The 16,479-nt window shown below is 55.0% G+C and overlaps 5 protein-coding genes across 5 annotated transcripts; 4 read left to right on the top strand and 1 right to left on the bottom strand.

The window, feature by feature from the left end:
* Nucleotides 1-26: 26 nt before the first annotated feature.
* Nucleotides 27-3,887, top strand: CABS01_04952 (uncharacterized protein; the record flags this gene model as incomplete). The annotated part of the gene is made up of 5 exons (XM_060538322.1): nucleotides 27-875; nucleotides 935-1,561; nucleotides 1,631-3,024; nucleotides 3,085-3,145; nucleotides 3,198-3,887. The coding sequence occupies 5 exons, from the start codon at nucleotides 27-29 to the stop codon at nucleotides 3,885-3,887; spliced, it is 3,621 nt and encodes a 1,206-aa protein (XP_060389984.1).
* A 164-nt stretch (nucleotides 3,888-4,051) lies between these two features.
* On the bottom strand, nucleotides 4,052-5,521 carry CABS01_04951 (uncharacterized protein; the record flags this gene model as incomplete). Its single annotated transcript, XM_060538321.1, has 2 exons — nucleotides 4,052-5,276; nucleotides 5,370-5,521. 2 exons carry the CDS (start codon nucleotides 5,519-5,521, stop codon nucleotides 4,052-4,054), a joined length of 1,377 nt encoding a protein of 458 aa, XP_060389983.1.
* Nucleotides 5,522-6,132: 611 nt separating this feature from the next.
* Nucleotides 6,133-7,109, top strand: CABS01_04950 (Ras family protein; the record flags this gene model as incomplete). The annotated part of the gene is made up of 5 exons (XM_060538320.1): nucleotides 6,133-6,182; nucleotides 6,258-6,283; nucleotides 6,450-6,638; nucleotides 6,706-6,984; nucleotides 7,054-7,109. The coding sequence occupies 5 exons, from the start codon at nucleotides 6,133-6,135 to the stop codon at nucleotides 7,107-7,109; spliced, it is 600 nt and encodes a 199-aa protein (XP_060389982.1).
* A 1,046-nt stretch (nucleotides 7,110-8,155) lies between these two features.
* On the top strand, nucleotides 8,156-9,107 carry CABS01_04949 (uncharacterized protein; the record flags this gene model as incomplete). Its single annotated transcript, XM_060538319.1, has 2 exons — nucleotides 8,156-8,197; nucleotides 8,334-9,107. The coding sequence occupies 2 exons, from the start codon at nucleotides 8,156-8,158 to the stop codon at nucleotides 9,105-9,107; spliced, it is 816 nt and encodes a 271-aa protein (XP_060389981.1).
* Nucleotides 9,108-11,124: 2,017 nt separating this feature from the next.
* CABS01_04948 (sulfite reductase hemoprotein) lies at nucleotides 11,125-16,242 on the top strand (the record flags this gene model as incomplete). Its single annotated transcript, XM_060538318.1, has 4 exons — nucleotides 11,125-11,167; nucleotides 11,543-11,685; nucleotides 11,753-16,150; nucleotides 16,213-16,242. The coding sequence occupies 4 exons, from the start codon at nucleotides 11,125-11,127 to the stop codon at nucleotides 16,240-16,242; spliced, it is 4,614 nt and encodes a 1,537-aa protein (XP_060389980.1).
* Nucleotides 16,243-16,479: the final 237 nt, after the last annotated feature.

Here is a 16,479-nt window from a genome sequence, read left to right as displayed (position 1 = left end):
TAAGTTGTCGTATGAATCTGTGAATAATGAAGTGGAAACTAGTAAACTCTGTTGATAGTCTTCTTCAGCACCTCGAACATCGCTTAGCCGAGTTGCAACGACTGAAATCCGCCTCGGTAGATGCAGATGGCCACAGCTCCGTCAATGAAGTCCCTGAAGCCGACGTCGCTCACGATGTCGCCGCTCAAATAGCCTCCATCTCAATCACGAATAACTTTTCTCTCAGTCTCTTCCAAGGCTCGACTATATTACCACATAAGTCGAAACTCTTCTATCCCTCTGAACGTCCACCACTTAAAATCCCAATTCGCGGTATCTACCACGAAGTCAACCCCCGAACAGCAGGTCAAGCATACGCAAGCCAGTTCTCAAGCTTCAACTCACAACACGTTCCTCTCAACGTGATGGAACGGCTATTCAGAAACTACACCGAAGAGATCCTCCCGCGATTCCCCTGTTTCTCGGAGGCAGAGCTAGCCTACCACTTTAACCACACATGCATCAACAGCGCTAAACCGGGGCTTTCCCGTGTTCAAGATGCCCTTTCTCGATTCGTCATCTCGATGACCATGGCAATCAGTGCCCTCAACTCAAAGAACCAAGACTTTCGTAAAGTCGCGGCTCTCAGTGAGGCTCTACACGCGGACGCCATGAAGTACGTCGACGACTTGCTGCATGATTGTTCCATCTCGGCTTTACAGTGTCTGATATTGCTTATACAACTTGCGCTGTTGCTACCTCAAACTTCCAATCTATGGTATCTTACCGGGGATGCTATGCGCATGGCTGTATGCCTTGGACTGCATCAAGAGCCAGAACCACGCATCTTTAGAGATAGAGCACACGCGGAGCAGCGCCGACGCATCTTTTGGGTCGTAAGTACACGATCAATAAAAGTCTAGGTCAAGCTTATTGCTCACATAACCCCATACAGGTCTACCAACTCGACAGAATCGTGTCCATCTCTGGAGGATGTCCAGTCGCCTTGAGTGATGAGCACATCACAACCAGGCTTCCCTACGACTTCGGCGACGTATCTGACTTGACAGAAAGGTCCGATTTAAAGCTAGTCAGCACCCCAAAAGAGCGGCAGTTTCTCCTTGACCTCCAAGTCTGCATCATGAAATCCGAGATCCAGGCAACCCAGTTTTTCGACCGCCCTGTTCCAAGTCAATCGGGTTCCCACGACGATTGGGTCGAGCAGATGGATCTCAGGACACAACGTCTCTCTCATGGGGTCTCGGCGCACGGGAACTCGCACTCATCGTTGGCTGCTAGTTGTCTCCAATGCCAAGTCATGCTGCATCGACCTTGCTCCCGCATCATCGCCGTTTCCGAAACATCCCTGGTATCCGTGGTCAAGGCGGCCGTCGAGCTGATATCACTGGATGCGAGAGCAGCCAAGTCTGGCGGTATTGTCATGGTCTTTGAGATCGGCAACCGAATATTCCAAGCTGGCATGCTCTTGCTCTACGCTCTTCGAAACCACGCTACAAAGTTACAGCGTTCCTCACTTGTAGATATCGCCACGGCTTCGTTGAATCATGTCTCAGCACTCCTCGTAAGTCTGGTCCGCTAGCAGAAAGACCGAAAGGATTCATCCCAAAAGGGTCACTGACAAAAATCACAGAACCAGCTCTCAAGCAGATGGCCACCCCTATCCGACACCGCAAGCTACATCAACGAACTCATCGACACGAACCTCCGCAACCCACTCGGCTATAACGGAAGCCACTACGACATGCAAGTCCTCGAAGAACTCCACTGTCTAGTCACCCAGCGACGAATCCACAGCATCCGCCACCGAAACATTCCCTTCCCGCCTCCAAAGAAACCCACGCCTTCTCCCTCGGAACCAGAAAACATCGCCAGAGACTTTCTGAATGACGAACAGTGGTGGACAGACTTCATAGACCAAGACTTTGTCACCAACGAAAGCTGCTTCTCACTTCCTTCTAGCGGCAGGCAGGCCGCCCCTTCGCCTTCTTCGGAACCTAACGAGACTAGGGTTGAGCGTCGACGAGATATCATAGATAACAACGCCAGCGACTTGGAAAAGGAGCTAGACGTCATCCTTGACGCGATTCCCTCTTGCAGCTTTTGTAGGGATAGACGGACAAAGTGTCAGCGTCAACTTCCTGCTTGTAAGGAATGCGCGAGGACCTCGCGAGAGTGCTTCATCTTTGACCCGATTCTGAAGGCAAACATTCCACTCCGACGTGTGCAACTTCTTATCGAGGAGCTGAAGGATCTGGCAAAGCAGGTACCATCACCTTCACGTTCGTCAATTAACACACATCAACCATCAGCTACCGGAAATCCCTTATTCCTGCCTCTCCAACGGGGCGCGTTGGCTCCCTCTGATGCCACACCATCTATTCCTCTTCTCAGCACAGTTTTCTTCGGCCCCTGGACCTCTCTCAGTTGTCTGCGAGATCAACTTCAACATAAAGCAAGCTACAAACTATTATCGACAAAACGCACTGCCATGAGAAACACGATCCCGACTCTATCGTTTCAGAGCCTCATCTCCTTCCAACCTTTGCCAGAAAGTCTAGCTGCTCCCATCTTCAACCTCTTCAGCCGCTCAACAAACACCTTCTTCCCAATCTTCCAACCCCAAACCCTCAACAACATCCTGACCACATATTACCACCCAAACGCTGTTCCTCCACGTCCACACAACGCCCCTCTCTTCAACCTCATAATCGCTCTCGGCGCCCAAACCAGCAGCAAATCCACACCCTCACTTTCCGCCCTGGCAGAGCATCACTTCCAAAACGCTATCAGCTCTCTCCCAATCACCTGCGCCCACGTCTCCCGCACCGAAAACGTCAGTCTGCTTCAACGAACCCTCCTCATTTGCGTATACACCCTCCTCCAACCCAGCGCAGGAGATGTCTGGCGACACCTAGGTTTCGCTATTCGTTTGTTTCTCGACTTGTCGCATCGGCCATCGATGGAGGAAGACGAAGACCATGAAGTGTTTTGCATGCTTACTAGGACTTTGTACACTCTTGAGAGGTATGTTCACCCACCCGAGTACAAAGATACACGATAGAAGAGGCTAATTGTCCCATGAAGCCATGTTTCGATTGCGTTTGGTCGACCAAGTTTACTTGTCATCGGAGACGATCTCCGTCGCGTACGTCTCCAACATACACCTCATTCCATCTGTATCTGACACTATGTCACAGGAGCTCGTAGAAAAGAGCGGCAACAGCCTCCAAGATGAGATCTCAACCTCTTCATACCAAGTATCCCTCCTTCAGATGCAGATCCACAGCACAATCCTTAACCGCGAGCGCAATACTTCAGTCATCCACGAGACTCAACCCCTTCGAGATATTTCCGAAACCTACCGCCAAAGTCTTGACTCATGGTTCGCGAGATGGAAAGAGATCACAGCCTCAACATCATCTTCACCTTCAACTCCATCTTTAACGCCACAGACATGGGATCACGCTCTTCAAGAAACTTTACTCTCATGGGGCTCACTACACTACCACCACGGCATGTCCCTCGTCACAACCCTCTGGCCAACACCAGGCGGAGATCCATCCGCCATTTGCGGCAGCGTCTCAAAGGCAGGGCTACAACTCGTTCGTCACCAGCAGCTTTTTGCAAATCTCACCTGCGAGGGAGCACCATCGGGTGAAGGAGATGTCGTAGTGTTCCCTTGCGAGTGGACGATGGCTCATTTGGTGCTCCAAGTTGGTCTCCGTGCTATGGGAGAGAAGGACAAGCCGATCGTCGGCGAAAAGAACGAGGACCCGTCACTGGCACTTTGCTTCTCGTTATTGCTGCTTCTTGAGGCTGATGACTCGAAACTATTGAGAGGGCTGTCACCAGTTTTTGAGCGGCTATCCGAGAAGGTTTCATTATGACAATAGATTTGAGATCTAGGGCGTAAACTCCTTATCCAGGCCGACGCAATCACAAGGTACTACGAAGACAATGCCGTGTTTTAAGCTCCAAGACGAAGTGAAAGTCAAAATATGCACGCTTTTGATGATTATTCTGATACCCTCTAACAACAAAACCCACTTTTCTAAATCCTGAAGTCCTTGTAAGACCACTTCTCCGTAAGCTTCGCCCTCGCCTGCTTCTTGAACGGGATATGTCTCCTCGACTCCACCTTTCCGCGGACAAGCAGACTACGGTACCGGTCCTTGAGCAGGTTACCCTCGGGCCTCAACAACCGCAGCGAATCCTGCAGCTCGTCGGGCAGAACCAGCTCCAGGTCCTTCTCGGGCAACTTCATCTTGCCGAGCTGTCTCCTCCGCAGCCGTCCCTCGTCCACGATATCCTCCTCGTCATCGTCGGCGTCGCTCCCCTCTCCCACCTCCTTGGCCAGCGCCAACGCGCTCTTGGAGGCGTCGCGGCCCGCAATCTCGGCCGCAATCTCCTTGATCCGCTCCGCCTGCGCCGCCTTCTTCTTCAACGCGAGCTGGTGCTTGGCCTCGCGCTCCGCCTCCTTGCGGCGCTTGATCCGGTTTCTCTGCTGCGGCGTCTTGCGCTGGGGTCTCTTGGTCGTGGGCTTGTCGTCCCCCTCGACGCCGCTCTCGAACCCTTCCCACGCGGAATCCTCGTCCCACTCGGACAGCTGCGCGCGCGCTTCCGCGGCGTCGGCCTCGGCGGCGGACTTGGCGACGGCCTCGCGCTTGATGCGGTCGGCTTCCTCGGCGGCGAGGCGGGCTTCTTCGGCGGCGACGGCGCGGGCGCCCTCTTCTTCGAGGCGGTCGGCGTAGTCGTCAAAGGTCGGGTTGTAGGAGTATCCGCCCGTGGGCTTGACGACGGCGGGGAGCTGGCGGCCGCTGGCTGTGAGGGAGATGGGGGCGTGTTTCAGGGTCTTGGGGGGCTTGGCTTTTTGTTCGGCGGGGAGGAAGTTGTCTTTGCTGGTCTTGTTTGCTGCTGCTACGGCCTTTGAGGAGGCAGAGGGCGCGGCACCCCAGAGGTCGTAGGTCGCTTCCTGGGGTACGAGGGCGGTAGATTCCTCCTGGTGTCCGTCGGCGACGCGACGAAGGCGGCTCAGTTCCTTGTGGGAGACCCAGTCGGTGCGCAGGCGCTTGACGGGGAGGAGGCCGTCCGAGGTCTTTGAGAGGGCGGTTTCGGCGTCGCGCTTCTGCTTGCGGGAGGAGACGGCGGGGACGGAGGAGCGGGCGGCGAGGATCTCGTCGGACTTGAGTGTCTTCTTTGGCTTGGGGCGCTTTTCGACTTTGCCGACAGTGTCGAGGGTGAAGAGGTCGGCCGAATCCTTTTCTGCGACGACGCCACTATAAGATATTTGGTTAGTTGTCTACTTTGTGTGCCAATTGGGGCATTTCCGAGAAAGGGAAAAGGTTTCCAAGGCAAAGAGGGTTACGTACCCGGCGATAATCTGTGTGTTCAACTCATCGAGACCTTCTTGCACCTCGGAGACGTCGACGTTCTTCCTCCACGCCTTCTTTCCCTTTCTTGAGGGCTGCTTGCGTTGCTGGGGAGCTTCGCCGTCGCCCGAGAGGGGCTTAAGAACGGGCATGTTGGATAGGTAGCCGAATCACACTTCGGGCTTGGAGGGGTTGTTTGGGTAGATAGGTGCAAAGAAGATGGAGAGAATCACCGGGGGTGTTTCTGATGTCGAAAAGTCGATCTTTGCGCCTTGCCCATTTGCTGGTCGTCGAATCTGCACTCTGCACCAGCTGGGACGGCGGGGCCTGGACCGTCCAGAAATTTTTGAGCAAGGGTCTTTTTTTTTGTCTTATCGGATATGGGGTCTTTCTTATCGATTATCAGCACGTGATGTCCCCCGTCTTTGCTGGCCTCCTCTGAGCCCACCTCAATGGATGACGGGGGCGTGGTAATGCGCCTAAAGGCGGACAGGTTGACCTCCTTTTACTTGTCCAGCTTGCTCAATTTCCACGACCCGCGATCTATAACGCTCACACCCCTCCTCCTCCCAGCCAGCCCAACTTCGCCCTCTCGTCGGATCTCGTCCTTTGATCTAGCAAAGCACTCGGCTTTTCAGTTTGGTTTTATTTGCCGACTCGACGACTCCCTTGCATCGAGCCAACGTGTTGGTTCTGTAGCCCGACTGGCGAACCCCCCGATACCACCCTTCGGAAGCTTCCCTTTGACCAAAAAACCGCAACCATGGCGTCCGGCGCAGGCGGGTCTTACAACAACCCCCTCAAGAAGTTCAAGTACGATTTGCGCCGATTGCGAAATGTTCCTGTTCAGACAATTGCACAATAAAACTAACACAATGACACCCCCAGGCTTGTCTTTTTAGGCGAGCAGAGCGGTATGTATCCTGCATTTTGTCTTGTTCGATGTGGCGAGAGAGACCCTTGGCTGATAAGTTCTTTGTGTTATTCGCAGTGGGGAAAACTTCACTCATCACTCGATTCATGTACGATTCGTTCGACAACATGTACCAGGCGACTATCGGAATCGACTTTCTTTCCAAGGCAAGCCATTGTTACATTTCCGGGCGAGGGACGAGGAACCACTGTCTAATACGTTGCAGACCATGTACCTTGAGGACCGGACAGTGAGATTACAACTTTGGGATACCGCCGGACAGGAACGTTTCCGCAGTCTGATTCCCTCGTACATTCGCGATTCCAGCGTCGCAGTCGTTGTCTACGACATTTCAAGTACGTGGAACTGCATGGGGGAGGCACAGAAGAGGGAACCCGTGACTGACTAGATGGCGATTTGAAGATGCGAAATCCTTCCAAAACACCAAGAAGTGGATCGACGACGTGCGCGCCGAGAGAGGAAACGACGTCATCATTGTCCTCGTGGGCAACAAGACGGATTTGAACGACAAGCGCGAAGTGACGACGCAGCAGGGCGAGGAGGAGGCCAAGAAGAACAACCTCATGTTCGTCGAGACTAGCGCGAAGCTGGGACACAATGTCAAGACGCTGTTCAAGAGAATAGCCCAGGCTCTTCCAGGCATGGAGGGAACGGATGCTGCCGCGCAAGCTTCAAGCCAGAGTGCGTATTCCCTTCTCTTTGAGATTTGGTTTATAAAACGCAGGGTGGTTTATGCTAACTTTAACGCAGTGATCGATGTCAAGACGACCCCCGCCCAGTCATCGCAAGAGGGATGCGCGTGCTAGACGAGTTTCTTAAGGAGACAAAGCAAAACAAAAAGACAGCGACTCTGGAGTAGAAAGTTCCCGAGGCGAGCCGTGACGGACGACGCGGGGCTGAGTTGGAGTTGCCGTTACGTTACGTTGCGACATGACTGGCGGGGCAGGACATCTTAAGCATAGCGTGCAAATGGGGATTTTCAGCATCAGTTACAGTTTGTATAATAACGGGCTATACTCCACGGTCGTTAGTACATACCTACATTTAATGGCTCTTTTTTCTCTTCTTTCCCCAATATTGTCTGTCTACATGGAATGCAAGTGTACTTATTCATACGTGAGCGTCATGTTGGCAGTAGTATGTGTCAAAAGTCAGCTGGCGAATGAGTTGTCCAAGATGCTCACCGCCCGAAATGGCACGGGACTCTCACGATGGCTGGCGTCCGTGATGCTACGGTGGGCTGTCACCGAGTGCCGGGGTCCGTTGAACATGTGGTGCCAGCGTAGGAATGGCCCGCAAATCCGTGGCATCGAATTCTCAGGTCCATCCACTTTTCGGATTCGGATACCTACCTTACCGCGTATATGTAGATAGCTAGCTGTGCACTCCCAGCCGGTGTTGCTGTAGATTGACCCAGAGAGCGAGGTGCCGCATCAGGTGCAGACGCGGGTGACGGAGAGCAGCGGCGCGGACTCAATGAAAACCCCGGGGCGTGACGCTATGACGGATCGGGTGGGGCCCATCATGTCATCGAGAATTTTAGAAAGGTGCGAACGCAGGGTCTTTCCGCTCTTTATTTTGTTTGGCGGCTGGCCCATGTCAATTGTCATCCGGCGCTGCCGCTTTGGTTAAAAGTGACGGGGCCTCTTGTTAGGCTCATCTTTTGCGACGCTTCCCCAAAAGCTTCCCACCCTCAGGTTCTTCTGACGTCTTTACGGATTACCTGAGCTCTCAGGACCCCTTTCTCTTCTGGCGCGATACCTACGGATACCCTCCTGCTGTATCCGTACACACAAACACCAACGAGACATCACCAAGACACAGTGGACGAACAGATAGACAGACGGACACAATGGCGTTCTCAAGATTCAGCATGCGGTTACCGCTCCCAAAGGTTAGCGTGTAACACAACCTCATCTCCCCCCAACCAACTACGCCCAACAGTTACACAACATCATGTTCATCATCCTTAACCGACGAATTACTGGGCGGTTGGCTAACATGGTAATCACGTTTAATGTGTGCGACAGACCTTTCTAGGATGCATCGGCCTTCAAACAGGCACCGAGGTCATCTCCCTCATCCTCCTCTTCAACAGGCTCACCGGCCTCTACGGTCTACTCGCCATCCTCACGGGCTACGAGCTCTCCGTGACGCAGCTGTCAATGTACCTCTACTCGCTGGGCGTCGTCGTCCTGCTGGCCATGTTCATGCCCCACATCCGCAAGCAGAGCCCCTTTGAGACGCTCAGTCTCGCCTGGCTCTACATCGTCGACACCGTCCTCAACGTCGCCTACACGACCTTCTTCGCCGTGAACTGGTACCTCAACAGCAGCGCCCTGGACAAGCACCCGGCAGGCAGCACCACCCCGGCCGCAGCCGGTCCCGCAGCAGCGGAGATTGCGGAGACGGCGCTGGCTAACGGGGCGCCCGTGGTTCCCGACGTGCCCGGCACGACGAAGCACATCGGGCCCCAGGAGTCGTGGATGAGCTTGGGGCTGATTTGCTCCGTCACGCTGGTGCGCGTCTACTTTGCGCTCGTCGTCATGTCGTTTGCGCAGCAGGTGCTGCAGCGGTACAGCGCGGCGGACATGGGCTGGGAGGAGGAAGGCCGCAGCAGCGGCGCCGGCAAGAAGGGCGGCGTCGACGGACCTTTCTCGCAGGGCGAGCCGGGCGGCGAGGGGTCCCGCGGCCGTATCGGGCGCGTGATGCTCGCCCTCGGTCGCGGGTACTGGCTTCGCGAGAGGCCTCAGGAGGAGTGGGCGAGCGCTGTGAGCGCCAAGTTCCGGCACACCGGAGTCTAAGTCTTTTAAGTATCGCGGAAGGGCGGATTCAGAGAGCTACCGACGGTACCGGTAGGTATTGACTATTGAAGCGGCAAGAGATGGATGTCGGTGCGGCATGTCGGGCGGCAGCGGCAGGTTGACCGCTTGGAGTGGATACCGCCGGGACGGCAAGTCGATGATGCCATCGGGCGGTGGTATCATTGGGCGATGGCATCATTTGAGATTTTCTGCGCGCCGAAAAAGAGGTGGATCGGGAGACTCATGAGCGAAATGCATGTCGGGGGCGCGATGGGGAATAGTGTACAACAACAGTTGATGACCCTCAATCACGGAAGGTGAATCGGCGTTTGGGTCATTGGGAGAGATGTTTCGTCACGAGGGCATTCATTCGGTTGGTGCCCGGTTCACGATGGGGGATTTAAAGTGGGACCGAGAACGAACGTTCATGGTTCCAAACCCCGAATTTGGGAAGAGCATACGATACAAGCCATACATATAATAAGCATACTTAGTAGCAGAGTAATACAAGATCTTGAATGCAAAGGGATCATTGGGTTGATTGGTGGGTATCGGGCATTGAGCGAACTGTGTAAGAGTGACAGGCGGAAACTGCAAATACAGAGTCTACCATTTGTAATCCGAAAGAATCTCCGGGGGAGGGGGATGGAGATGGTGGGGCAGTTGAACGGGATATGGAGCAGCATGTCAGTCTACGGAATAGTTTCCACTAGTTGACTCGCCTCCAGATGGATGGGATGAGGCACGGCTACGAGTCCGAGCATCTGCCTGCCTCTACCTCTGGTTGAGTCTTACTGAGCCTTGAGAGAGAGTGAGAGTGAGAGTGAGAGGAAAGGCTTACCGGCCGACAACGGCCTTTTTCGGCATTCGGGCATGGGGTCCAGATTCGCTGCCCCTGTTCATGCTGTATTAGCCAAGAAGTGCCATCCACTGATTCCAGCCATTTGAGATGGAATTTGTTAGAGTGTTGTTGAGTGGCTGATTGGGTAAGGCAGATGAGCTAAGAGTCCAGAACAGAGTCTACCTTAGTATCCTTCTTTCCAAGTTTACATAAGGCAATTCTTTCATAGTCGTAGCCGTCAACGACTCTCGTGATGAATAATACAGCATCCAGGACAGGAGCACAGAAGGCAACGGCACTCGCTGAAGTCCCGGCTCTTTCCCTCCAGCTCCAGGTACTTGACTACTTTACCACCTGGAAGAATCCCGATGTACCTTTTCTGAGCAATGTACACACACCAAGTGCAGCGGCATTGCCCCAAGGCAAGCCAACCCGCGGCGCAATGGGAGCAGTGCGGCATGGCAACTGGCGAATGGACTGGGGAGACGCTGCGCTAGCCGATCACGCAATCGACCCTGATGTCGACAAAATTCATTGTTTTCTGCGGGGCGAAATTCTCAGTGGGCACAGGCTCACAACGCCCCCCCAAGCACGCCAGCAACAGCAGGCGCAACCCGCCATCCAGCTGCTCTTGCCTGACTGAAAGACGACGAAACCAAGCAAGGGAAGGAACAGGAATTGGGTACTTGCCAGGTCACTTTCTGTTGATTCCAAAAGCAGAAAGAACCATCGGAGCTGTTTCGCAACTTCCTGGGGCACCTTGGACTTTTTTTTTATCAGCTTGTTATCCATCGATCTTCCCTTTTAGACCTCTTATTACCTTGACTTACACCACCATCTTCCTCCTCTCTCACACTCTCTCACTCACTCTCACCCTCTTCCTCCTTCCGCCTCCCATCTGCCATTGCATCCTACGGCGCCCTTCTCCGTCAATCCTTTCTACGGGTTGATCTGTCTTAGTCATTACTGCTGTAGTCGACTCATTGTTGGTATTCTGTCCATTCTTGGTTCCTGATCCAGTGGAAGCCAAACAGACAGCTCGAGAGGAATCCGGAACTGTATGTACACTGCAAACGGCAGCGAAAAGAGTTTTGAGACCGGCCACTATACGATACCCCCCGCCTTCGAAATTCGCCCTCGAAACCTCCTCCAAACACGCACATACACATATCGACAATGGCGCCGACAAGAGGTCAAATCCAGACGCCTGGAGAAGCTGGTAAGCAGTTGTTGTTCTCTTCAATTCTTTGCGTTCCACGGCTTTCGTCTGCTGTTACTGCTGCTGCTGTTGCTGGTGTCACCCCTGGTCTTGCACTCTGCAGCGTCCGTCATCCTTCAGCGCGTGTGCCCGCTGTAAATACAGCGAAGCTCCGACAATGTTGGAATTGGGCCAATCAGAGCTCTGCTATTTGTCGCATCCCAGCGGTGCAGAGTCCCCCGGCAACCCACTTGTGATGGGCATCGAGCAGCACCCAGAGAGAAAGAGGCAGAGGGATGATGGACGACGCCGACCAGAGACGCGGAACAGTCCCAGTCGCAGTTTGCGACGAGAACGATGACAATACTGGCTTGTGCTAACATGCCATCTCTACAGTTGCGAGAATCGCATACCTCTCCAGCGACGTCGTCGTCTCCGTCCAGCCTTCGCTGGCCAAGGACTCGGAGTTCTCATCCCACCTTAAGCGCTACGTCGCTCGCAACGACAAGAGCCTCGTCGCGAAGTCTTCAGTCACAGAGGTGAGCAACTACTCGATTCGTCTTCTCCGCGATCTTTTGGCTTGGAAACTGACTGTGACTGTCCCAGGTCCAACACGTAAGGCACAATGCCGACCCCCTCCTCTCCGTCTTTGCGCCTACTCGCGCCGGCAAGCTCGTCGCCGTAACGACCTCTTCTACCGTTCTCCTTCCCGCCATCTCCCACCTCTACAAGTTGGCAAACTACCCCGTCGTCCTTCACGTCGCCCTTCAGCCCGCTGGCTTCCCCGACTTCTCCGCCATTACAGCTATCCGCAACTCGGGATGGACTTTCCTGCAATCAGAGTCTCTCCAGGAGGCTCAGGATATGGCACTGACGGCACATGCCCTCGCCCTCCGCTCTGGCAAGGGTGTTGTGCACTTCTTCGCCTCGTCGAGCAGCGACGACGATGCTGCCATTGAGGCAGAGGACCCTGAGGTTGTGCGCCAGATTCTCGACGTTGACGCTGCGAGGCGCTTCCAGCAGCCGTCCAACGGCTCTGCCGCGTCGGCTGTCGGTATCTATGCCGATGACGGCCGACTGCCGGTGGCCTCTGACCGATCCGACGTGCCGCCGACCGGCTCCTCCCCCATTAGTGGTCTGAGCTCTTCCGAACTCGCATCGTCCGTGCACTCCAAGCTCGAGTCATCCAGGGCCTCGGTCCAGTCCAGCGCCGAGCACAGCGTCACCGACAGCCCACCCTCTGTCGTCTCCTCCAACGCCACCACGATCGAGTCGTCCCTCCCCGTCGTCTCATCTGAGGATATACTCAAGTATGCCAACGGCATCTGGGCTCAGATTAAGAGGATCACCGGCCGTGAATACCAGGCCTTCTTCTATGCCGGACCCACGAATGCAGAGAACTGCCTCTTCGTCTTTGGCTCTGGAGCCTACTACTTTGGTGATGTGATTGACCAGGCCCGCCGTGGAGGTGACTTCTCCAAGGTCGGCATCCTCACCCCCAGACTGTACCGCCCCTGGCTCAGCTCCTCTCTCATCGAGGCTTTGCCCAAGTCTGTGAAGCGCATTGCCGTCCTTGAGCAGGTCCACCGCAAGACCACAAAGTGGGGCCCCGTCCTCATCGACGTTCTCACCAGTGTGAAGAGCGGCCCTGGTGGTGTGCAGACCGTTGTCGGCTACCAGCTTGGCTACATTGACCCCAAGACTGTCATCCAGGCTCTTCGTGGCGTCCTGCAGAACCTGACTTCCGAGTCCCCTGTTCAGAATCTTGAGATCGGCCGCAAGGAGGTTCCCCAAGAGGTTCTCGAATACGGTCTTGAGAAGCCCCAGGTCGAGAACTCGTACACCAAGATTCTCGACCAGCTCTTTGGCCAGAGAGCCTACATTGCCAATGCCCTCAAGGCTAGCAATGCCGGCATCAACTCCTCTATCCAGGCTAGCCCTGAGTTCGGCTTCGGTTCCCTCTTGGCTCGCAAGGAGCGTCGCGTGCGCTTCGTCAACGAGGTCAAGGAGGCTGCCAACAGCAACCAGTTCGTGACGGATTCTCCTAAGAGCTGGCTCGCCCGCTGGGCAGCCAACGAGGCCGACTCCAAGAAGGCCAACGAGATCGCCGACGACTTGATCCCCCGCCTTGAGACTGATGGCTCCTCCATTGCCCGCAACCTATTGTCCAGCAAGCGATTGTTCCGCAAGGAGTCCCTGTGGCTTGTGGGATCCGATGCCTGGGCCTACGATCTCGGCAACTCTGGTGTGCACCACGTCCTGGCCTCTGGCGAGAACGTCAACATGCTCATTATCGACTCGACCCCCTACTCGGAGCGTGCCGCTGCCGATGCCAACCGTCGCAAGAAGGACATTGGCCTGTACGCCATGAACTTTGGCAACGCTTACGTCGCCTCTACTGCCGTCTACGGCTCCTACACCCAGGTGCTTCAGGCCATGCTCGAGGCCGACCAGCACAACGGTCCCTCCGTCGTCTTGGCCTACCTGCCCTACTTTGGCGAGACCGATTCTCCTCTCACCGTTCTCCAGGAGACCAAGAAAGCGATTGACGTCGGCTACTGGCCTCTGTACCGCTGGAACCCCGCCAACGAGGCCAAGGGCGAGCCCAACTTCACCCTCGACTCTGAGCGTATCAAGAGCGAGCTCAAGGCCTTTTTGGACCGCGACAACCAGCTCACCCAAATCATGCAGCGCGACCCCGTCTTCGCTGCCAACCTGTCGCAGGACTTTGGCTCCGAGGTCCGGGCTCAGCAGAAGCGCAAGGCCAAGGATGCCTACGACCAGCTTCTTGAGGGTCTCTTTGGCGCTCCCTTGACCGTGTTGTACGCCTCTGACAACGGTAACGCTACCAACGTTGCCAAGCGTCTCGGTAACCGCGGCAAGGCTCGTGGTCTTAAGACCAAGGTCTTCGTCATGGAGGACTACCCCCTCGAGGACTTGCCTTCTGAGGAGAACATCATCTTCGTGACCTCGACCGCCGGACAGGGAGAGTTCCCCCAAAACGGTCACGCTCTCTGGACCGCCCTCAAGGACAACACCGAGCTCGACCTCGCCAACGTCAACTACTCCGTCTTCGGTCTCGGTGATCGTCACTACTGGCCCCGCAAGGAGGACAAGATCTACTACAACAAGCCTGCAAAGGACCTTGACCGTGTTCTGTCCAACCTGGGTGGCAAGAGACTTGCCGACGTCGGTCTTGGTGACGACCAGGACCCCGATGGATACCAGACTGGCTACCAGGAGTGGGAGCCCAAGATCTGGCGCGCCTTGGGCGTCGATAACGTCGATGGTCTTCCCGAGGAGCCTGCTCCCATTACCAACGAGGACATTAAGATTGCCTCCAACTTCCTCCGTGGTACCATTGTCGAGGGTCTCAACGACCCTTCGACTGCTGCCATCTCTGCTGCTGACCAGCAGCTTACCAAGTTCCACGGTACCTACATGCAGGACGACCGCGATGTCAGAGATGAGCGCAAGGCCATGGGCTTGGAGCCTGCCTATTCGTTCATGATCCGTTGCCGTCTGCCCGGTGGTATTTCTACCCCCTTGCAGTGGGTACAGATGGATGACATCGCCAACGAGCTTGGTAACGAGACTATGAAGCTCACCACCCGTCAGACCTTCCAGTTCCACGGTGTCGTCAAGGGCAAGCTTAGACCCGCCATGCAGGCCATCAACAGAGCGCTCATGACCACCATTGCCGCTTGCGGTGATGTCAACCGTAACGTCATGTGCAGTTCTCTGCCTACCCAGTCCAAGTACCACAGGGAGGTCTGGGCCAGCTCCAAGAAGATCAGCGACCACCTGCTGCCTTCGACCACCGCCTACCACGAGATCTGGCTGGCGGACGAGAACGACACCAAGACCCAGATCGCCGGTGACGCGGTACAGGACTTTGAGCCACTGTACGGACCTACCTACCTGCCCAGAAAGTTCAAGATCACCATCGCCATTCCTCCCCACAACGACACCGACGTCTACGCCCACGACATTGGTCTCATTGCCATTAAGGGCAAGGATGGTAACCTCGAGGGTTTCAACCTCATTGCCGGTGGTGGTATGGGTGCCACGCATAACAACAAGAAGACGTACCCGCAAATCGGTCGCATGTTCGGCTTCGTCAAGACAGACCAGGTCCACATTGCTTGCGAGAAGATCATGCTCGTCCAGCGCGACCACGGCGACCGCAAGAACCGCAAGCACGCCCGTCTCAAGTACACCATTGACGACATGGGCGTCGACGTCTTCCGTGGCAAGGTCGAGGAGCTCTGGGGACAGAAGTTCGAGAAGGAGAAGCCCTTCGAGTTCAAGTCCAACGTTGACACGTTCGGCTGGCAAAAGGACGAGACAGGACTCAACCACTTCACCTTCTTCATTGAGAACGGCCGCATCGAGGATACTCCCGAGTTCCAGATGAAGACTGGTCTCCGTGAGATTGCCAAGGTGCACAAGGGCGAATTCCGCCTCACGGGTAACCAGCACTTGATTCTCAGCAACGTCGCCGACGAGGACCTCGACTCCATCAAGGATCTCATGAAGAAGTTCAAGCTCGACAACGTCCACTTCTCCGGCATGCGCCTCAGCTCGTCGGCCTGTGTCGCCTTCCCTACTTGCGGTCTCGCCATGGCCGAGTCGGAGCGCTACCTGCCTGTACTGATCACCAAGCTCGAGGACTGCCTCGAGGAGAACGGTCTGCGTCAGGACTCTATCGTCATGCGCATGACAGGATGCCCCAACGGTTGCGCGCGTCCCTGGCTCGCCGAGGTTGCCTTTGTCGGAAAGGCGTACGGCGCGTACAACATGTACCTCGGCGGTGGTTACCACGGCCAGAGACTGAACAAGCTGTACCGCCAGAGCATCAAGGAGGACGAGATCTTGGCCATCATGAAGCCGCTGCTCAAGAGATACGCGACTGAGAGAGAGACTGGCGAGAGATTTGGTGACTTCTGCATTCGCGTTGGTGTTATCAAGGGCACCAAGGAGGGTCGGGATTTCCACGAAGGGGTAAGACGAGACCCTAGCTCTCTATTGATATCTTGAGTTGTGATGACTAACATTAATGATAGGTTCCCGAAGAAGAGTCTGACGAGGAATAAGCCTGTCTAATGCTTTCGAGTGCTGACGGTTTTACGACGAGATCTGATGTTCGGTGTGCGGATGAGGATTTAAATTTGAGATTTACAAAATGATGGGATTTGCACAAAAAAGAGATGAAAAAAGTTGGATTACTTTTGTAAAATGTACATGGTCTTATATTCGCTTTAGCAGCTTTCAAGCATTACGGGGGCCAGGCGTTGCGATTTGTCGTTTTTACTATACTCTTGATCGATTTA

This window comes from Colletotrichum abscissum (assembly GCF_030869225.1).
Source record: "Colletotrichum abscissum strain IMI 504890 chromosome Unknown Scaffold_9.1, whole genome shotgun sequence".
In the NCBI taxonomy this organism is placed as follows: Eukaryota; Fungi; Ascomycota; class Sordariomycetes; order Glomerellales; family Glomerellaceae; genus Colletotrichum; species Colletotrichum abscissum.
The sequence above is the reverse complement of the archived record's forward strand: the minus strand, read 5'-3'. Positions and strand labels throughout refer to the sequence as shown.